The sequence below is a fragment of the Acinonyx jubatus genome, chromosome A2 (genome assembly GCF_027475565.1).
Source record: "Acinonyx jubatus isolate Ajub_Pintada_27869175 chromosome A2, VMU_Ajub_asm_v1.0, whole genome shotgun sequence".
Classification (NCBI taxonomy): Eukaryota; Metazoa; Chordata; class Mammalia; order Carnivora; family Felidae; genus Acinonyx; species Acinonyx jubatus.
In genome coordinates, this window is record NC_069383.1 from 23,584,057 (window position 1) to 23,605,878 (window position 21,822).

Genomic DNA, 21,822 nt, shown 5'->3' on the forward strand with positions numbered 1-21,822 from the left:
GCCCCTTGCCAGGTGAGTTCCTCAAAGCCAGTGAACCAGGAAAGTGCGTCACCCCAACTCCTAACCCAAAAGGTCCCCGTCACCAAAAGAAATATAAAATGCTTTATAAAATCTACCTTCGACACAGAGAAAGTGCGCTTTTTAACTCTTCTCTCAGAATAAAATGCCCTTACTTTTAATTTTTTATTTGTGATGATTTTTTCTTTCCGTTGTGTTACTTACTAGCTGGAGCTAAACATTGGCTGGGGCCCCAGGCGGCTGCTGGAAAGACGCCCTCCCAGGCGCAGAAGGCTTGTTTGGAAGAAACTGGGGGCGGGGAGAGAACTCGAGACTGTCTCTCCAGCGCTGTAGGGACTCTTTCGAGTCTTTCCCCGGCCCCCGCTGTGCCAAAGCTCCTAGTCTGAGACCCCCGACAGCAGAGGCGGCGAGGACCTTTTGGGGAACACTAACCGGATAGCTGGGCCACGCAACCCCCACAAGCTCCCTAGTTACCCGGCTCCCACCTCCTCCAGGGCAGGGGGCTGAGGCGCCTGCTTCGGCCGCCGCGGGGGCGGAGACCACCCACAGCGCCGCGCGGCCCCGCCCCAGCCCCGCCCCCGACGCGCCCGCCTGGCCTCCCAGCTTGCTGCCCTCGCACGCTCCTCCCCGCGCGAGGAAGCCAGCAGCTCTCTCCGCTCGAAATTTCGAAATTTTTTTTTAGTCCTCCCTAAAAACTAAGGTGGGCCGCAGTACGGGCTCCTTCAGGTAAAGATGGAGTAGGCGGCTGGAGAGTCCAGACTGGGGATGAAGAGATGCCCTTCCTCCTCGTTCCCCTCCCCGCTGTAACAGAGAATACTAGATTCTGATTTCCAGCTGTACTCTTACCTACCCCCATCCTAAAAGTTTTGGGCAGCAAATTTGAATTCACTTTAGTTTGGGAAAAAATTAACGTCAGGTTTTGAGATAAAATTACCCTGTTCCCAGATCAGTATTGGGAACCTTTCGACCTAATTTAGACTAGAGAGGGCGGGTTTGTGGGAGGGGACTAGTGCATCTGGTTGCGGGAGAGATGGAGGGAAGGATGGGGCCCACAAGGTGCTGTGTTTAGGGGAGTCTCCAGTCCCCACCTGGAAGGAGGGCCCACCCACTGGGCCCTTCTACCCCCCCCCCCCCCGCCCCCTTCTAGTTGCCAGAATGGAAAATTCATGGAGTCAAGTTTAGCCCAGGTCAACAAACTTTTATTGCCACTTCTGGCTCCCCCTGCCCCAGCAAGGTCCCTGCTTTTCACACTGTAGAAATACTGAGCTATGGTGTAGGGGAATGGCGGGGCGGGGGAAGGGTGGGGGGTGGGGAGGGATTACCTAGCCTCCCTCAGCACTGCCAAAGTTAAAGAAACCCCACTTGCTGGAGAGGGAGGGCCAGATGAGAGGAATTCAAGGGCACAAATGGCTCAGTCCCACCTCTGCTGGCTGCAGAATATAAAGACCATGGTTCCAAACCTTTTAAAAAGGGTGGAGTGGGGGAGACGGATGAATTTGGCTGCTGTTGTACCCCTTGCCCCTGCTGCCATGTTTCCATGGAAATGAGGGAGGGGCAGGATGTAGCTCACTCTCACTACCTGGGAGGATGGCAGGGCGGCATTTGGTAAACATATCGCCTTCCACTCCTACCCAACACATTCGACTGTCCCCAGCCGACCCCAAGCTCACTGCCTGTTCCATTCCCTTCTGGAGCTGGTATCATGCTAACTGGACTCCAGGTAGGGCTGCTAGTGCCCACTCTCCAGCCAGGTCTTGCTGTCAACAGATGGAATCAGAAAACATCCAGCAGGCTCAGTAGCAGCCCTAGTAGAGCTGTAGGTTGTAGTGCCTCCGTGTAAAGCAGCACCTAGTACCCCCAAGACTCTGTGCAACTGCTGTTTCCCAAACACCTCTGCCCAGACAAAACTCAAAAACAAAAAAACATAAACCCAAATGTGTAAGGTTAAAAAGAATACAAAATAACTCTAACAATGGTGAGGGCTAGGATGGGGAAAGGAGGAGGGTCATCCTTCCTAGACTTGAGCCACCTATGCACCCTGCCTTCTGCCCAGCTGGAGTTGGCTTCTCCCCACTGGACTGCTGCTGGGGGACTGGAGTCCAAGTCTCCATTTGGTGATGAGAGCTATGCCCACTGCTGTTGGTGGATGAGGCTCGCCTGTTGCCAATGTGAGGAGGTGCAGGATGGATTCTCAGTACCATGGGTCGGCCCGGTGCTGCTGATTGTAGAGCTGTAGCTTGATCTGATCTTTGATCTGATTCACAAGGATCTGAGACAGCAGGATTCCTACCAGCTGGGAGAGGCGAGATGGATTGGGCCCTCAGCAATGAGTGATGTCTTTGTTTTCCCTGACTCAGTCTTCCCAGTGTGGTCAGCACCATCCGATCCCCTGCTCCTTAGCAATAGCTGTGCCTGACACCCTAGCTGATCCCCAGGGGCCCTCCCCAAAACAAAGGAGTCTTTGCAGAATTATACGACCCACAAGGCTTACAGGGTAAGTTACCTGGGGGATGGCCAGGCCCAGTGCTACACCACCAAGAAGGAAGAGGTTGCTGTGTATCCAGTTGACCAATTTGTCAATACAGCCATTGGTATAGATGACTTTACTAGCTTCCAAGTAGTCAAGGGCCTGCATACCTTGGCCACACATGGTGTTGATCACTGCCTGGGGAAAGAGTTGAAAAGCTAAATGGGACTCCTATTTTCAAACTTTCTCTTTTGGGCCCTAGCTGATGTGCTTCCCACCCTTCTTAAACTCCTAAAATGTTAGGGAATACATGTGGAGGATCCTAGCTTGGAAGTTGCTAAACGCAAGCTTCCTTTCCTCTGGGAGGTCTGAGTTCAGTTCTCCTTGTTTTAGAGACCTGCACCTTCTGAATCCCCATGTGGACTGTGGGAATGAAAAGTTAACAGAGCCATTAGATTGGGGTGAAGAAAAACATCTGACAGCTGTCCTACAAAACTGACCGGTTAAGCTACTGAATGGGGATTCCCAACAGCGGCTACCCTAATTGGAAAGTAACTGAGATTGCTGCCCAGGAGGAGATGAGGTGGGATGTAGGCTCACCTGGTTGGGGGTAGGCAAGCAACAGGAGTAAGGCACAGAGCAGCGCTCACGGCTGGGGTTGTCTTCTGAACAGTTGAAGTACATGTTCTGCGACCAGTCCTTATAGGAATTCCCTCCACAGCAACTGAACTGTAACAAAGCCCACCACAGAGGTTAAGAATCACCCACCCCTCACATTGAGATGACCAGGGGAATTCTCACAGCAGCCAAAAGTCTGTGGCCAGCTTCCAGTTGTAAGCTCAGGTTGTGTTTAAACACAACCTTAAACCTTGAGTTCACATCTCTCAGTGGCCTTCACCTTTATATATCTTGTTATAACAACCAAAGTTATATATTTTGTTTTTTATACATTCAATTATGAGCTCCTTGAAGGCAGATTCTGGTTTTGCGGTCCTGCATAATAATATAGAGGTTGGCAAAAGGAGGTGTTCAAAAACACTGGCTGAAATACTTAAAGGATTGGTGTTGAAAATATCTGTCTTAATACAGAGGAAACAGAAGAGAATCTTCAATATTGTGGGCCCCTAATTACTCCATAAAAGTAAGGAGGATCCAAGTCAAGTTGCACCAAGGGAAGAGGAACTCAGTACTGGTCTCAAAAGCACTTTTATTTAAAATTCAACTTTAGGGGTGCCCGGGTGGCTCAGTCGGTTAAGCATCCGACTTCAGCTCAGGTCATGATCTTGTAGTTCGTGGGTTTGAGCCCCACATCGGGCTCTGTGCTGACAGCTCAGAGCCTGGAGCCTCCTTTGGATTCTGTGTCTCCCTCTCTCCCTGTTCCTCCCCCACTCATGTTCTCTCTCTCTCAAGAATAAGTAAACATTAAACATTTTTTTAATAAAATAAAATTCAACTTCTGATTCATAGCAGCATCACTTCCTTTTTTTTTTTTAATTTTTTTTTTAATGTTTATTTATTTTTGAGACAGAGAGAGACAGAGCATGAACAGGGGAGGGTCAGAGAGAGAGGGAGACACAGAATCCGAAACAGGCTCCGGACTCTGAGCTGTCAGCACAGAGCCTGATGCGGGGCTCGAACCCATGGACCGTGAGATCATGACCTGGGCTGAAGTCAGACGCTCAACCGACTGAGCCACCCAGGAGCCCCTAGCAGCATCACTTCCATTTAGAAGTGACCCAAGTGTGCATTGCAAGATGAATGAATTAACAAAATGTGGTCTGTACACACAATGGAATATTATTCAGCCTTAAAAAAGAAGGAAATTTTGGCATATCCTACAACATGGATGAATCTTGAAGAACTGCTAAGTGACTAAACCAGTCACGGAAGGACAAATACTATATGATTCCACTTATATGAGGTCTCTAGAGTAGCCAAATCATAGAAAGTAGATAGTTGTTGTTAGGAGTTGGGGGAAGGGGAAGTGGGGAGTTAGTGTTTAATGCGGAGGGTTTCTCTGGGACAGATGAAAAAGTTCTGGAGATGGATGGTGGTGATGGTTGTAAACAATGTGAATGTACTTAGTGCCACAGTTTCATATACTTAAAAAGGTTAACATGGTAAATTTTTACGTTGTGTATATTTTATCATGATTTTAAAATTTTAACTTTTAAATAGGTCATATGTAAAAATCTGCCCATTTCCTTATTCCCCTAAAAGTAACCACTTAGAATTGTTTCTACATATCCTTCCAGATTCCTTTCGTAAATATTAATACATATTTTTTCCTCCCTCTTTTTATACAAATGGCAGATTACTATATATACTACTGTTCTGTTCTCTTAAAAGTACTTTTAAAGTACTCTACTGTGCATGGTTTTTTGCCAAACCTCCTTCCAGAATCCATTACCTGACAGGTAATGAAGAAGCCCACAGACCTGAAGGGTGAGGTGCCTCTTGGGATGGCATTAATTTTTGCCTACAGCCTCTCAGACCACAGCTGACCTCCCCCCACTCTTAGCCCATACCTTCTTCTGGCCAAAATCAATGAGGTTCTGTAGGTCCAAGTCATCTCGGTAGTGCACAATGGCATTATTGATGATCTCACTCACTTTCCCTCGTGCCTGCCAGAGACATGAGTAGGGGATCAGAACACAGGACTAACCCCTAACCCGCTCCTCCCTTCAGGAATAACCATGACAGTAGCCATCCTTCTTCATTGAAGTCAACCTTGAAATCGGAACCAAGTCCTAGGTTGATGGCCAGTTCCAAAAAGCCTATCCATCCCTGGGCCCTCAGGTACCAGTAGGTAAGAGAAATGCAGGACCTGCTGTTGCCACTTCTCAAGGCCACATTTCAAGATAATCCAAGATTTATCTATCTGGGAACACTATTGACCACAAAATACTTGTTGATGCAAAGCAGAGAATCCAATATATAGATTTTAGTAGAAAAGGGCTTACAAAGCTGAGACACTGACCTCTAGTGGACATAAGGAAACTGCATCTCTTTAGACTCCAAACAGATCTGTATCATTTTAGGATTTTACTAAGCCAGAAGGACTAGGACATTCTTCAGAATGAACTCAGTGACTCCCCATTTCATAGTTTACACCATTCCTTCTTCCTTCTTGCTCCACTATTTTTCTCAAAGTTTCTATAGTTCAATACGACTCCTGGCAGTCATTTGCCCTTTGAGAAATGAATTCTGGTTCTTAATTAAAAGGACGATCACTAAACAGACCACTTCCAGATATGGTGAACACTGCTCAAAATCTTGTTTAGTTTCCCCCTTCTTTCCTTCTGTGTATCCCAGTAAGCAACTTTCAGAAGAAATAAAAGTTTCTTTGTATTGTCTACAGTCCACTTGATAGTTATATTTTACCCAATAATTTGCCATTAAAGTTTGTAGATTGCTTTAACTTTGTGTTCATAGAGTTTATTTTCCTGTTGGCCTCTGTAACTGTCAGAGGGAAAACACCTTACAATCTGGAAATCCTCTCTAAATATGGTGACTTTAAAGGCCATTTGTTCATCCCTAAGGAGAATCTTTCCAAGGCTGATGCTTCTCAGGGGAAGGAGTGCTGGTTAATTAATCAGGCTAAGCACGGGCAGGAACCTTCTCTTCCTCCCTCCGGTTCACACCTAAGAAGCCCCTGGGGCCCCAGTGCTACCTTGTCTGAGAAGACAAAGCCCAGGATCCCTGCAGCCAGCTGTAGCAGGAACACGATGGTGAGGCAGAGTGAGAACTGTAGGGAGTGGGCAGGGAAAGAAGACAGTCAATTACCATGCTTGGGTGTAGCCCCTCCCAGGGCCATGGGGAGTACTGGGTACTGGGGGCTACAGGCACTTCTCCCAGAGGCCCCGCACATAAGGCCGCCGCTGCCTCTCACATGCTGTCTTGAGGGTGGCCACCCTGTGCTGACTCATCTGGGCTGAGCTCTACAGCGGGGAGTGGACAGCACAGGCCTTGGAGAGTAGGTGGGACAGATGAAACTGAAATGGTAGTAGGAACGGCATCAGGAGGCTGGGAGGCATATGGAGGGGGCCAGGGTCTTTCTGGTGGGGTCCCTGACCACTCACCGTCTGTAGGAGGCAGATGTTCTCACGGAGGGATCCAATGCAGCCACAGAAGGTGAGTAGGAACATGAGAACTCCCACCACGATCAGCAGGATGGCAGGGTCCACTGCCAGGCAGGCCAAGGCTGCTTCTGGGGGAGAGGCTGTCTCAGTCTGAGCCTGGTGCTGTCTGAGAGTGATACCCAGGGACGAGGTGGGGGATGCCCTCCAAAACTGTTCCCCTCTGGTGGGGGAATCTCTAGTATGGTTGGATGAAGGTATGGGGAGGCAGTACTCTCCTCCGACGGGGAGAATAAAAAGGACCGAGAAAGGTTTGTGGCATTTAATTTGAGGAACTAACAAATAACAAAGTGAGAGCTTTTATTCCCAGGCTTAAGAGAGGACGAACCACTTGCGCTCCAGAAATGAATTAGAATGGCATTAGGCTCCCTGTTTTGCAGATTCCGTTTCCTGGAGACTTTGTGCAGTAGAACTGGAATGGAGGTTGAGTTACTCCAGGACAGAGTGAGGGAGGGGGTAAGGCCTCTGATTACTCTCTGCTCCCAGAGGCCTACCTACTTTCCTAGACACTTCTTAAGCCTAAAATGTAAGCACGAATCCTGGAAGATTTGTGGGAGTTCAGGGAAATCCAGGTGAACTGGCCTGGGTGGCCTAATACCCTGCGGTAGGGTGCTCAAATCAGGCTAGAGGGCGGCCGAGGAAAGCATGTTAGAGGGCCATGGAGGCAGAGGAGGAAGGGGCTTGGCAAGAGTCATAGGGAGATAGAGGGGGACCTATAGCTCACCTGCATGCTTCATCAGCCGAGCGTAGACTCCCACAGCCACCATCACCATGGAAATCACCTGTGGACACAGGAATGAGGCAGACTCTGAGATTTTGGAAACCAGGGGGCCCTGAGTGCTGTAAGTAACCTTAAGAGAAGCAGGAAGATGACTTTCCCAGGACCCAGAGATGACCATCTCTGTCCTCCCAAGAGATACAGTTGATGGCATCTGTTTTGCCTTCAAGAAAAGCTTTTACCAAGATGATCTCAATTGATCCTCACAACACAGTTATCTTGTGAGGTGGCTGTTCTCCTCATTTTACAGATGAGGAAATCAAGGCAATACGAGGTTACGGACCGTAGCTAAGAACTGGGCTTTGGAACCAGTCAAACCTGGGCCTATGCTAGACAAATCTCTGAACCTCAGTTTCCGTATCTGAAGATGAGAATTTAAACAACTACATCTAAAAAAATAAAAACCACTGTGAAATTAGATAAGATAATGTATGGAAAGCATTTAACACAGTGCCGGACAATAAATATTATCTGTCATTACTAATAGTTAACTTTTCCAGGGTGACACAGAAACTCTGAAATTTTGAATTTGAATCCAACTACCTCAAAGGGCAGGTTTTAAAGCTGAAGCAGGCCTGAGTCGACGAACACTCCCGAGTGTCTAAATCTCTTGGAGGTCAAAATGGTGTCCAATGCAAGAATGCAAGCACATAGCAATGGAAAGAATGCATCCATGAACACAGGTGTGTAAAATGCAAACTGGCTTGGCAAGGGAGCCTTTATCTTTATAAACCTGGATTCCAGTGTGGAGCACAATAAGAGTTTAAATGCTTCAAACTTCCTGGCTTCTCCCTGAGAGATCAAACCCATCAGAGACTACCAACAATCCCCAAAGGGGCCTTTTCTGCCCTCCACCCCCACCGCAGGCCTCCAGGAGTGCCGGGCAGCCCAATGTGCACATCTCTCGGCCACTCTTTCTTTGTGCCCAGTCCCCAGGCTGGTGCTAAGCAGCAGCTGGCTGTCACCATGGCAATTGCTGGGGCCACACTCTGGCTAGAGGGAGTTCTCAGCAGCAGGGACTTGACCAACTCAGTGGGGAAGGAGATGGCTGGCTAGACTCCACTGTCCTACAAGACAGAGACCAGCTGGAAAAAGCCATCTTGGGGCTTCGGTGGGAGAAGGGAATAAGGCCCCTATAGAGCTAATAGGGTCAAAGTAGTTACTCAGGTTACTCAACAGAAAGATATTTTTCCTCAGTGGCCTCTGCTTTCTGGTGCGTTTAGCAGTAAATGGAAACCCTTATCTAAAACCGGATCTTTCAGGACTCCTCCCTGGCTATATACACAGCCTTGCCCCCAATCATTTGACACTGCTTCTGACTCAGGACTAGGTGTGTTATCTACTGGCCCTCATGCTCTTTGTCCGGGAGAGAGGGAGCTGCTTGCAGAGCTGTGAGTGGGGCTGGAGGTGCCAGCTGGCTTGCTGTCCCCCAGGACAACCAGGCTGAGGGAGCAAGGGGGAGTGGGTGGGAGGCAAGGCAACCACACAACAGAGATCTCAGTCATCCCTCAGCCTGTAGGCACAGCCCTTTGCCAGAGTGATTGAGCAGCCTGGCCTGCTCTTTGAAACTCCCCATAGCCACTTAACAGTTCTGAATATCCCTTTACTGAATCATTTAAAGATATGAACCTGCTCTTTATTTCTGTTCTTCCCAGACTCCTCACTGTTTTACACATGTTACACTTTTGCTAGGATGTATAACTTGCCACAAAGATGGCCTCTGATTAAATCCTAACGCGGCTAAAACAACAAAGTAAAGAGATGCCACGTATCATGGTAACTTAATTCCCTGTGTGGGCCTGTAATGACAGCAGTTGTTCTGTCTCTATCTGTGGTGGGTAGCACAGAATAGTGTTCCCCCAAAAGGTGTCCTGTCCTAATTCCTAGAATCTGTAAATATGTCTGGAAATGGAGAGTAATTATCCTATTGGGCCTTAGAAGAGGGAGGCAGAAAGGTCAGAGTCCGAGAAGGAGATAGGTATGACAATGGAAGCAGAGATTGGAGGGGTGTGGTGCCATGAGCCAAAGAAGATGGGCGGCCTTTAAAAGCTGAAGAAGGCAGGAAATAGATTCTCCTCTAGAGCCGCCAGAAGGGACCATCCCTGGTGATACCTTCATTTTACCCAGTGAGACCCATTTTGGAATTCTGACCTCTAGAATGTAAGAAAATTGTGTTGTATTAAGCTATGAAGTTTGTGGTAATTAGTTATAGCTGCATTAGGAAACTAACACACTATCCAAATTCAAGTCATCAGCTGCTATGTACAAGGTACTCCGAGGACTGCAAAAATGAGTGAGATGTAGTCTTGTCCTTAAGGAGACTGCACGCTATGTGGGAGAGGAGCAAGAGCATCTACAGCCTATGCTTCCCCAACTTGAGTGTCATTAGAATGGGAGGAAGAGCAGGGAGGGAAGAACTGAAAACTGCTGATGCCTTAGCTGCACCCAAACCACATATTGTAATCCAGGCAACAGTATTTCTTTCTTTTTTTTTTTTTTTTTAGTGTTTATTTATTTACTTTTGAGTGGGGGTGGGGTAGGAGAGCGCACGAGTAGGGGAGGGACAGAGAGAGGGAGAGAGAGAATCCCGAGCGGGCTTCTCGCTGTCAGTGCAGAGCCCGATGCAGGGCTCGATCCTATGAACCGTGAGATCATGACCTGTGCCAACATCGGGAGCCAGACGCTTAACTGGCTGAGTCACCCAGGTGCCCTGAGGCAACAGTAGTTCTGAATGTGTTCCAGGTGATTCCAATGTGCAGCCAACTTTGAGAACCACAAGCCTAAAGCACACTCAGCCAGGGATCTAGAGCAGCAGGTACAGGTTACATTAAAGTCAAGATGAAGACTTTAATATTATTGTTAATATTTAATATGATCACTAATGATACTGCTTTCCTGGGGCTCACTAGCTAACTAAGAATTGGTGTTTCTATCACTGATCTCCCTCTTCATCCCCGAGTCACAGCTTGCTTGCCCTTTCACACTCCTATTCCTGCCCACATCTCCCACCCTGAATTCCTCAAAGCTACTGCCCTCCCAAAGTTAATGCTGCTGCCGTTAATAGCATAGCATTTTAGAGCTGAATAGAACCTTAGAAATGAGCTCAGCCACTCACCTTTTTATAGATGAGGCCCAAAGAGCAAAGTGATACTTGGCCAAGTGCACATGGGTGCAGAGGAAACATCTGGACTAAACCCAGTTTCCAATCTCAGTCTGGTACTCTTTCCACTCTATCAGGCTTTGCCACAAAATCCTTAGAACACCCCACAATACCACCAATGACCTCCTTTCACGATGAGGATAGAGATAAAGATACTTCTTAGAATGGCTTTTCATATTCTGGCTAGAATGAAGCCTCACTGGAAATTTTTAAGAGCTAGACACAGTTTTTAAAATAGCTGAGTCTAGCAAAAGGCATGTTCCTGAAGAGTTGTCAATCAAATTATATAAAATAACTTGCATGCACCAATACCTTTATCCTTATATAAGGTGAGTCATCACCTTATAATGAAAATAACCAACGCCTGGGCTCCTTGGGAAAATGGCGGAATCTCCTACTGGAGCAGGAGATATAGAAGATAAGCCTGGAGTATCTCGCAGTGCCAGAAAGTAAGGAAATGCTAAGACACAAACAAAAAGACCCTCCCTCACACTGAGGTGGGTATGCCAAAGGGACATCAAAATAAGGAAGAATGAAATTATTACCCCAAACATAAAATAAGTATCTGAGTCCATACTGATAGAAAGGACTTAAATTAAAAAAAAAAAAAAAAAAAAAAAGGACTGAAATAAATAAACGAGGGAGAAAAGAAAATCTCCCATGCAGAAGAATTGCAAATGGTTTGTGTCGACAGTGTACTCTCAAGGAGGTAGAGCACAACTCCCCGCTCCTAAGTGTGGATGCTCATAGTGACTTCCTTCCAAAAAGCACAGTACGGAAGAGGGGGGGAAAGAGGGTGGAGACATCTGACAGACACTACCTCGGCCAGGGGAGTAAGATCAACATCAACAGAGGTAAATCACAGGTATACGATGTGATATGATGAAAATGACACTCTGGGGCGCCTGGGTGGCTCAGTCGGAGAAGTGTCTTACTCTTGACTTCGGCTCAGGTCACGATCCCAGGGTCGTGAGATGGAGCCCTTTGTTGGGCTCTGCGCTGAGCATGGAGCCTGCTTAAGATTCTCTCTCTCTCCCTCTGCCCCTCCCTCCCCCTTTCTAAAATTAAAAAAAAAATTTTTTTTTTGTTTAAATTTTTTTTTTGATGTTTATTTATGTTTGAGAGAGAAAGAGAGACAGAGTGCAAGCAGGGGAGGGGCAGAGAGAGAGGGAGATACTGAATCCAAAGCAGGCTCCAGGCTCTGAGCTGTCAGCACAGAGTCTGCTGTGGGGCTTGAACCCACAAACCGTGGGTCAGATCATGACCTGAGCCGAAGTCGGACGCTTAACCGACTGAGCCGCCCAGGTGCCCCAACCCACATTTTTTAAAAAATATCAGACTTTCTTAAATTAGGATTCATATGCATGCAATGTCACAAACTTTAATCAAGGGGATTTCTAAAAAAACACAACAAAACCGAAACCAAATAATCAGGGGGATTTTCTCCTCACACCAAAGTGTAAGGCAATGTTAAAACTGTTCAGGTGTCAGAGCCCCAGGAAGCTACAATGCTCTGTTGGCATACCCCATACAATTTGGACATATCAAATTCTTCTCTTCAACTTTAATATGCTATCGCTGCTCTCTAATTTACAGCTCATACTTCCCTTTCCCCAATTCTCCCAATAATGTCCTTTATAACCTTTTTTTTCTTTTTTCCTGATCCAGGATCCCATCAAGGATCATGCATTTAAGATCAAGTCTCCTTTGGCCTCCTTTGCAGCTTGGCTTCTTTTTTCTTTGTTTTTGGTCTTTCAAGATACTGACTTTGAAAAAAAAATGTGGTAAAGTATGTACACCACAAAACCGTGTTACAGTCCAGTGGTCTTGAGTACATTCACATTGCCGTGCAACCATCACGGCTATCATGTTCCAGGACTTTTTCATCACCCCGGATAGAAATCTCTTACCCATTAAACACGTACCGCCAGAAAGTAAGGAAATGCTAAATAACAAACAAAAAAACCTCCCTCACACTGATGTGGGTATGCAAAGGGACATCATCCCCTCCACTCCTCCAGCCCCTGGCAACCACAAATCTGCTTTCTATCTCTAAGGTTTTGCCTAGTCTGCACATTTCCCATAAATGGAATCATACAGTATGTGGCTCTTTGTGTTTGGTCTCGTTCACCGAGCATAATGTTTCAAGGTTCATCCCTCCTTTGGCGTGTACTTCATTATTTTTATGGCCTAATAACATTCCATTATATGGATATAACAAAATGTGTTTATCCATTCATCCATTGATGGACATTTGAATTGTTCCCACCTTTTGGCTACCGTGGTTGCTGTGAATGCCGGTGGACAACTTTTTGTTTGAATACCTATATTCAATTCTCTTGGATATATATCCAGGGATGGAATTGCTGGGTCACACGGTAATTCTGTGTTTAATGTTTTGAGGAGTTACCAGACTCTTCCATAGTGGCTTCAACATTTCACATCCCCCCCCCGACAATGTGCAAGGGCTCCAGTTTCTCCACATCCTTGCCAACACTTGTTCTGACATTTTTTTTTTTGACACTGGCATTTTTTTTTTCTATGCCCAACGCGGGGCTTGAACTCACGACCCCAAGATCAAGAGTCACATGCTCTACTGACAGAGCCAGCCAGGTGTCCCAACACTGGCATTTTTTTTAGAAGTCTAGGCCAGTTGTTTTGCAGAACACCCCTCAATTTGGATTTGTCTGATTGTTTCCTCACAATTAGATTCAGATGACACATTTTAGAAAGTGGTTATTAATTATTGAGAGAAAGAGAGAGATTGGGGGTGGGGCAGAGAGAGAGAGAGACAGACAGACAGACAGAGGATCCAAAGTAGGCTCCGCACTGACAGCAAAGAGCCCAATGCAGGGCTTGAACTCAAGAACCAAGAGACCATAACCCGAGCCGAAGTCAGATGCTTAAACTGAGCCACCCGGGCACCCCTCAGATGACACATTTTTGACAGAAATACCACACAGATAGTTTTGTGTCCTTCTCAGTGTGTCATGTGAGGAAGCACAACATAAATTTCTATCCTAGAAATAAGGAAAAATGTACTAAGTGATGACAAGGCTGTTAGGCATATGTCTCTACATCTCATAAAACATAATACAGGCACTACTCTAGTTTCCTAGTTCTCCATAATATTTGGTGCTACTTGTCCTCTTCCCTTTGCCTTCTGCTAGCACTTGCTGGCAGATAAGCAGCCACAGATGCTAATGTTCATGGGAGAAAATAGAAACTGGAGAAAATTCTCTGCCTTGTTTGACTTCTTTTCTTGCAAATTGCAAAAAGACGTCCATGATTTGAGGTTTTTAAGAAAAACCCTTATTCTAGTCCCAGGATACTACTTCAGAACCATCAGTGATAAGAGAGGAAAAGTTACAGGGCCCCAAGATGAAACTCTAAACAAGAGTTCTTCTGGATCTAGTGCCCAAATGCCAACAATTACAGGCATAGACTTCCACTGGATTGTACCTTAAGACCAAGGCGGTGGGACGAGCCCTTATAAGTGGACCTAGGAAAGGTCCTTGGAGACAACAGTGGGGTCTCTGTTCCCATGACAGATATAAAACAGCTCTATAAAATATAAAATACCAAGACATCATTAATTAACACTTCTCTCTGGCTAACAGTAGAAATGTGGGCAAAGGTGGTGGGAATGCAAGCTGGTGCAGCCACCCTGGAAAACAGTATGGAGGTTCCTCAAAAAATTAAAAATAGGGGCGCCTGGGTGGCTTGGTCGGTTAAGCGTCCGACTTCGGCTCAGGTCATGATCTCGCGGTCGGTGGGTTCGAGCCCCACGTCGGGCTCTGTGCTGAAAGCTCAGAGCCTGGAGCCTGTTTCAGATTCTGTGTCTCCCTCTCTCTGTGACCCTCCCCCGTTCATGCTCTGTCTCTCTCTGTCTCAAAAATAAATAAACGTTAAAAAAAAAATTAAAAAAAAAAAAAACTAAAAATAGAACTACCCTACGACCCAGCAATTACACTACTAGGTATTTATCCAAGGGATACAGGTATGCTGTTTTGAAGGGGCACACGCACCCCCATGTTAATAGCAGCACTATCAACAATAGCCAAAGTATAGAAAGATCCCAAATGTCCACTGACAGATGAATGGATACAGAAGACGTGGTGTATATATATACAATGGAGTATTACTCGGCAATCAAAAAAGAATGAAATCTTGCCATTTGCAACTACGTGGATGGAACTGGAGGGTATTATGCTAAGTGAGATTAGTCAGTCAGAGAAAGACAAAGATCCTATGACTTCACTCATATGAGGACTTTAAGAGACAAAACAGATGAGCATAAGGGAAGGGAAGCAAAAATAACATAAAAAGGAGAGGGACAAAACAGAAGAGACTCTTAAATATGGAGAACAAACAGAGGGTTGCTGGAGGGGTTGTGGGAGGGGGGATGGGCTAAATGGGTAAAGGGGCACTAAGGAATCTACTCCTGAAATCACTGTTGCACCGTATGCTAACTAACTTGGATGTAAATTAAAAAATAAATAAATTATTAAAAAAAAAAAAAAAGAAAGAAAGAAATGTGAGCAAAGGGGGTGTGAGGCAGAAGGAAGTCAGGCCCAAGGTTAGCTAGCCTTCACCTAGACTCAATCCTTATCTATCTGCCTTTTGCCAGAAGGAGCACTCATCCCAGCTCTCCAAGGCCATCCCTAACAGGTGACCTCCAGGAGCTATTTCTAGCAACAGTAATAGCTGTCTTTTGTCAAGTGCTAAGGGTCAGGCACTGGGCTAAATAAACACTTTATACACGCTATTTCATTGAATTCTGACCACAGTCCCAAGAGGGTGTTAGCATCTCTATTTTACAGAACTGATGTTGGGAGAATTCAAGAAACTCTCCCTGACTCACTCAACAAGTGAGCCGCTGAAGTGGGACAGGAACCTGTCTTTCTGTCTCCTGAGCCTTGTGACCTCAGTCACCTGGCTGCCTTCCTCTCTCCACCTCAGAGGCTCACAGCAACACCAGGGCATGTGCATTCACCTGGGGGCATCACGAGAGGTGGGAAGAAGCTGCCTGCAATTCTCTTGGGGGAGCAGCTGGTAATCTCCAAACTGGGCAGGGCTCAAGGGGAAGTAAGATAGCACTGGGAGGTGATGATACCAGCAGGGCCCAGAGGGAAGTCCCTGGAACAGCACCCTGAAAGGAGAAGACGGCATCACCACACAGGGCCCACCAGCCCCCGAGACAAAGCCCTGGGCCTTCTTTGTCTCCACATTGTAAAGTCCAGTCTGTGCGAAGTGGGTGCATCTGTCTCAAAGTCCTCTCCTCTTCCTTGGAATCTCTTCTCCTCTTCTGTTGAAGGGGGGTGGGGGAGGACACACATTCTTTGCGTGGGAATCAAAAATCCTTCCCCTATCCAGAGGGACACTGGGAGAGAGGGGTCTGCACCTTCAGTTTCAAAGTCCTCTCCGTCCTTATTTTTGGATAAGCCTGCTAGACCTAAAGCAGGGCCCCCTCTCTCACTGCCCAGGGTCTGCACACACTTCTGGGGCCATCCCAGCACCATGTGTTCCTGGGTTTCTGAGGTGTAGACTCTCTCTGTGAGACTGGCTCTTGGCTTTCTCCCTCTGGATTGGATGGAATTGTCCTCCTGGAGTGGGGGAGTCCACAGAGCTCTTTCCTTTCCAACGTCTGGGGCCAACCCTTGAATTTTTTTTACGTTTATTTATTTATTTTGAGAGAGAGAATGAGAGGGCAAGTGGGGAAGGGGCAGAGGGGGAGACAGAGAGAGAGAGAGAGAGAGAGAGAGAGAGAGAGACTCCTAAGTAGGCTCCATGCTCAGCATGGAGCCCGACTTGATTTGGGGCTTGATCCCATGACTGTGAGATCGTGCCCTGAGCCGATATCAAGAGAGTTGGACGCTCAACCTACTGAGCCATCCGGGCGGCTCTGGAGCCAACCCCTTAGCTTCTCCTTAGGCCGTGGCTGGTTTTGGTTCCCCAAGGTTATAAACAAGGGAGAGAAGTCCACAAGGACTCACAGTAATGTAAACACTTGAACTATCGCCCTGGAGTTCCCAGCCTGACACAGAATCTGCTATCAAGACTCTAAGAGGTGCTACATGTTTTCTTTTATTCTTTTAAAGGCTGCTTGAAGTTTATGATTTCCTACTTGGTACAAGGCAAACAGAGCTGTTGAGATAAGAAGGCATGTGTGTGACTTGACAGCATAGGATATCCTTCTTGTCTTCCTTTTTAGTGTTTTTTTTTTTTTTTTTTGTAATGTGACTATTTCATTTATTAAGCCTGCCTAGTCTACAGGGAAAGGAGGAGAGTTGGGGGAGGGGGATGGGCTCCGCTTCCTAAGGTATTCAGGTGTGAGTATGTGGGTATGTGAGCGTGTGTGTGTGTGTGTGTGTGTGTGTGTGTGTGTGTGTTGGGGGTTATGTTGGGTGATAAAAAGGTCTCTGCCATTCAGGAGGGATTTTTCCAGGTTTGATGCCTGGTCATTTCCTCAAGGCTTCTGAGCCAGGTTACAACAGATGGTGCTGCAGGTGACACGGGACATTCTGAGTGCACTGAGGACTCCACGACAGTGGTCCTGGAGGGGGCTGTGAATTTCTTAAAGAAGACACCTCACCTGGGGCGCCTGGGGGGCTCAGTCGGTTAAGTGTCCAACTTTGGCTCAGGTCACGATCTCATGGTTCATGAGCTCGAGCCCCATGTCAGGCTCTGTGCTGACGGCTCAGAGCCAGGAGCTTGCTTCGGATCCTGTGTCTCCTTCTCTCTCTGCCCCTCCTCCACTTGCGCTCTGACTCTCTCTGTCTCTCAAAAATAAATAAATGTAAAAAAAAATTTTTTTTTTAAGAAGATACCTCACCAGAGGCCTGGATCAGTCTAGGAATGACCTGGATGGGGGTCCACCTGTGCTGCAGTGGAAGTGGTAAAATCTGGGTGCCATAGATAGTAATTACATATGGCCCTGAGGGACATGCTGGGGGCGGATGGCTGACCTGCCTTGAAGGAGGGTGCTAGGCCACGGGACCCAGTGCAGAAGAGAACGAACACAGCTGGATCCCCTCTTCCCAACCAAGAATGCTCAAGGACTTTAGGTTGTGCTGCATCTCGAAAGACTAGTGTTCATAAGAGAGGAAGGAAGGGCATCTTGCCTTCACCCTATAGGGGCTGCTCCCCCAGCTGCCATTCAATAAACATTCAGCAAGTACCCACTCTGCCAAACTCTGCTGGGCACTGAGAAGCAAGAAGTGAATAAGGCAGTCTACCCTCAGGGGCCCGAAGTCTAGAAGACGAGACATAAATAAACACCTAATTGCAGCACAGGTAAGGGATGTGGCAATCAAGGTATATATAAGGTGTATGTATATAAGCCCTGAGGCATAGCCACCAAGGAAGCATGGGCTGAGACACAGGGACTGGAAGTCTCAGTTCTGCCTGACTCAAAAGCCACCCCAACTGCTGCCCTGGGTGGGACAAGGACCAGTAAGGAAGGAGGTGACTGCTATGGGCAGCACTGATAATGTTCCTGCCAGTGTATGCCCAAGGCTGATAAAGCATGTACTATGGCACTGGTCTTCTCTCTGCACAGAGCTGTCCAACACAGGGAGGGGAGGAAAGTCAGCTACTTCTTAACTGAAAGATTGTAATACAACTTTTGGAATCGTGGGGCAACTACTCCAGGTCATGGGATCCCAACAGTCAGTAACCCAGCAGCACGATTCTGGGGAGAAAACCAGAACTCCTAGGTAAAAGGGGAAGTGAGATCTGAAACACGAACAGGAGGAATTGGTCCTGCTCCCAAAGAAGCCAGCAGCTTTCTGAGTCAGACTAAATGACCCAAGTGTCAGGGTTCCAGAGCAGCAGCAGAGATAGCCAGTGCTGCCGCCACCACTGAGTGTGAGCCCAGACGACACTGGCTACCTTCCCATTGTGTTCCAGCACAGAAACAAACAGCACCCATACGCGGCTCCCCCAGCAGCTGGCCAGAACATGCACTCTGCCTGGAAAAGGGAAGGGCCCACCCACAGTCCCATCCATGGGTGTCTCCTGGGCAGAAGAGGGGAATTTGATTAGGATGGTGAAAGCCAACAAAAAAGAAAGCACTGTAACCAGTCCCTGAGGAGGGTGGGAAGAAAGATGACCCCTGAGCTGGGGAAGCAGCCCTTCATCTCCAACCGCACTTGTGTGGAATGTAGCTCCGAGGCTCTGGGCCTGGGGGGGGCCTCAGTAACACCCAAAAAGTACTGTCCTCTGAGAAGGTCGATGTCCCAGGGACACCAGGACACAGAGAGATGCATCCTTAGATCAAGCCCCAGGTCCTGAGGAAAGAAAACAGTCCCTAAAGTGATGTATTCATCTTTAAATAGTTCACAGAGGCAGAAAAATTTTCTCCTTTAGAGGAGAAAGATTAAGGACAGAGAGACAGATATATTGGCTTAGGGTCACACAGTAAGTTGATGCCAGAAAGAAACTGGGCCTCTTGTCCTTCATTGTGCTATTTCTAGAGCCTCTGACTTTTTGTGAGTCTAAAGTAGGGCCAAGAAGGGGCTCTTCTCTAATTTGGGGTGGTGCCAACTTGGTTAGCAAGGTCCTCTGACCTTGAATGAATCATTTTTACCAAGGCAAATGGGTCCATGGAGACAAACTCTCTCCCTGGCTGCAACCTCTCAAAGTCATTTGTCTGGTAAAAGGAGGAGTGGAGCAGGGTGGGGAAGTCCAAGAAAATGACCATGAATGCAAGTGTAACAGATGCACCCAGCTGTTGTCGCTGGGGAACCCAGATAAGGGTGGGGTGCCACAGGCTCCAAAAAAGAAGCAGAGTCTTGGCTGATAAAGAAAGTCAGAAGGTGGATCTGAGGTCCCTGGGATGCTAGGTCCCTGGGATTCTGTGAGCAGGTAGGCGGGTTCACTGGGACTTGCCCTTAAGTAGGGAGTTTCCCTTAGAACATCCCCCAGCCTGGGCAGAGTAGTGGTGATTTTTTTTTTCTTCTGTTCTTCCCTAACCTCCAGCTGAGGCAGAACCTAGACCATGGGAAGTTGGGCTAACTGCTAATACTGCTGACTACAGTAGCAGCCATCTGGGCCAAGGACTTCCCCTAGAGGCACAGTAGTTCAATAGAAAAACCACAAGATCAAACTTACTAACCAGCTGTTGGACCTTGTTGGATAAAAATAATTAATATCTCTGTGCTTTAGTTTTCTCATATATAAAATGTGGGTGCTGGACAAGATGTCTTCCAGATTTTTCTTTTTTTTTTTTTTCCCAGTGCTAAAACTGAGAATTTGTTAGGGACTCAAACTTCATTTTGAGTGAAATGGTACAATGGCTGAGCTCTTATCACCACCCTCTGGGATTTCTCTCATTTGTCCCAACAGGCTAGCACTTATGCACTTTGTGTCTGTTCTTCAAACCACGGCCCCTGTGAACCTTTCTGGCAACTGGCTTAGATGCTGGGTCTGCTCCCTCTCCTAGGAAACATATTTTAAACTCATGCTTTCTCCCGCCTGCACGTCTGAACTTTAGGTCTCAGGTGGAAATATGGGCAGGGATAATGGGCACCTAGAGCAGCAGCTCTGGCTTGGCTGGAGCTGGAACAGATATGGGGGTTGGGGGAGGGACCTCTCTATGTTCCCAAACCCAGAGGAGCTCAGGGACTCCATAGATGTGAAACAGGATTGAGCTAGCATTTCATGAGCTGGTCCAGCTAGATTCTTAACTCCAGCAGAGTACTTCTGCTATCTCTGATTATACTGGGTTCAATTTTGGGGAGGAGGGAACTAGGGCCTACAGAGGTGAACATATTGCCCAGGTTAAATCAACGATCAACTGCAGGCTGGAGATGGGAATCTCGTAGCCCCTGTCCAAGAGTTTTTTCACTTTTCCACCCTCATCAGAAGATTCTGAAAGGACTGCTGGCCTTCCAGCCCAACACAGGGTTGGTCCAATGTAGAGAAGATGAAGACTGTCAGGCTCCAGGGGATGGAGCTTGATCCTGAGAAAGGTGGGGCAAAGTTTGGGACAGTGATGGGAAAGACATCCACATCTGGAGGACATTCCTGCCCCTTCTCAGCCTTTGTGGGGAGGGGGGCACCAGAGGCCTCCAAAAGGAAAAGGTGAAGAAGCCCTGTAACCCATCCTCTCTGATGTTAGGAGGAGGAACGGTCCGGGTTCCCCCGGCTTTCTCTTTTTTCTTTGCTGCTGGGCCTCCCAGCCCCCAGGCCTGGAAGTCCCCAATCATGAATGTACCAGTGGGTCTGCTTTGGGCCAACAGGAAAACCCGCGTCTCGCTCGCAAACCCATTTTCTGGCCTGCCACAGATGCCCAGAGGATACCCCTAAGTCTTTACTGAATCTCTTGCATTACCCTCCCTCCCCCCACCTCCCCACCCAACGCCCCCTCGCCCCCTCGCCCCCTCCAGACGCGGCGCCACCGTGGTGTCCCTCCCCAGGATGAATTACCCCAAAGTGTCATCAGCCCAGAAAACTAAGCAGGCATCCCGGGACGCCCCCTCCTCAGAACGTGGGCGACCCACTCCACGCTCCAGGGGTGCCCCGCATCCCAGGTGCCCCCCCAAGACCCCCAAGACTCACCCAGAAGAGCATGTTGAAGAAGAAGAGCAGGTATTTCACCAGCGGGCTGACGAAGGTGAACTCCTCCCCATAGGCGGCCGGCGCCCCGGGTCTCCGGGCCATGGTCCCGCCGCCGTCCCCCCGGGGGCCTATCTCCCCGCGGCGGCCGGCCCACCTGCGCGCCCTGCGCCCGGGGGCATGAGCCGCGCCTCCGCGGGAGCCCGAGAGGCGGGGGAGCTGCGCCGCGGTGGGAAGTGCCCGAGCCGTGCGTCTAGTAGGAGCGCGGGCAGAACTGCGCCGCCACCGGAGCCGCCGGGAGTAGCTGGAGCCGCGGCGCGCAGCGTGAGCGGCGGAGACTCCGCGGCGGCGGGAGGACCAGCCTGGTCCGCCCGGCTCCCAGGAAACCGGGCCCGCCCCTGGTTGCTCATTGGCGCGGCTGCCGAAGCCTGACTTCTCATTGGTCGGTCGCTGATGTCACTAAGTGTCCAGCCATCCCTCTCCTCCGAAAGGCGGGGGAGACACCTGTTCTGTGAGGGACAACTTGTTAAAGGGTCAGTGGTTCTGCCTCCTCCCCCGAGAAGGGAAGCATCCAGGCAGCAGCTGCTCAAAGGAAAAGGGATGGGAAGGAATGCCTACTGCATCACACACCCACGTCCTCTACCCGGTTGCCGTACACATATGGAAAGACACCTACCTACGTTAAAATCAACAAGTACGT

The 21,822-nt window shown here is 48.2% G+C and overlaps 1 protein-coding gene across 2 annotated transcripts; it reads right to left on the reverse strand.

Annotated features, from left to right (window-relative positions):
* Positions 1–1,195: 1,195 nt before the first annotated feature.
* Positions 1,196–21,447, reverse strand: TSPAN33 (tetraspanin 33). Of its 2 annotated transcripts, none has more exons than XM_027075440.2 (8): positions 21,126–21,447; positions 7,349–7,406; positions 6,568–6,692; positions 6,159–6,233; positions 5,014–5,109; positions 3,086–3,214; positions 2,522–2,683; positions 1,196–2,311 (listed from the first exon to the last, which is right to left on the reverse strand). In XM_027075440.2, the coding sequence occupies exons 1-8, from the start codon at positions 21,225–21,227 to the stop codon at positions 2,210–2,212; spliced, it is 849 nt and encodes a 282-aa protein (XP_026931241.1). In that variant the 5' UTR covers positions 21,228–21,447; the 3' UTR covers positions 1,196–2,209. The 2 variants fall into 2 exon arrangements, with proteins under 2 accessions (XP_026931241.1, XP_026931240.1); XM_027075439.2 differs by having other exon boundaries at positions 6,568–6,695; positions 21,126–21,445.
* Positions 21,448–21,822: the final 375 nt, after the last annotated feature.

Coding starts and splice junctions, on each gene's coding strand:
- TSPAN33 (XM_027075439.2), bottom strand. CDS start 21,227: ATGGCCCGGAGACCCGGGGCGCCGGCCGCCTATGGGGAGGAGTTCACC. Junction 6,234..6,567: donor ACATCTGCCTCCTACAGACG/GTGAGTGGTCAG, acceptor CACTCCCTACAG/TTCTCACTCTGCCTCACCAT. Junction 5,110..6,158: donor GCTTTGTCTTCTCAGACAAG/GTAGCACTGGGG, acceptor TGTCTCTGGCAG/GCACGAGGGAAAGTGAGTGA.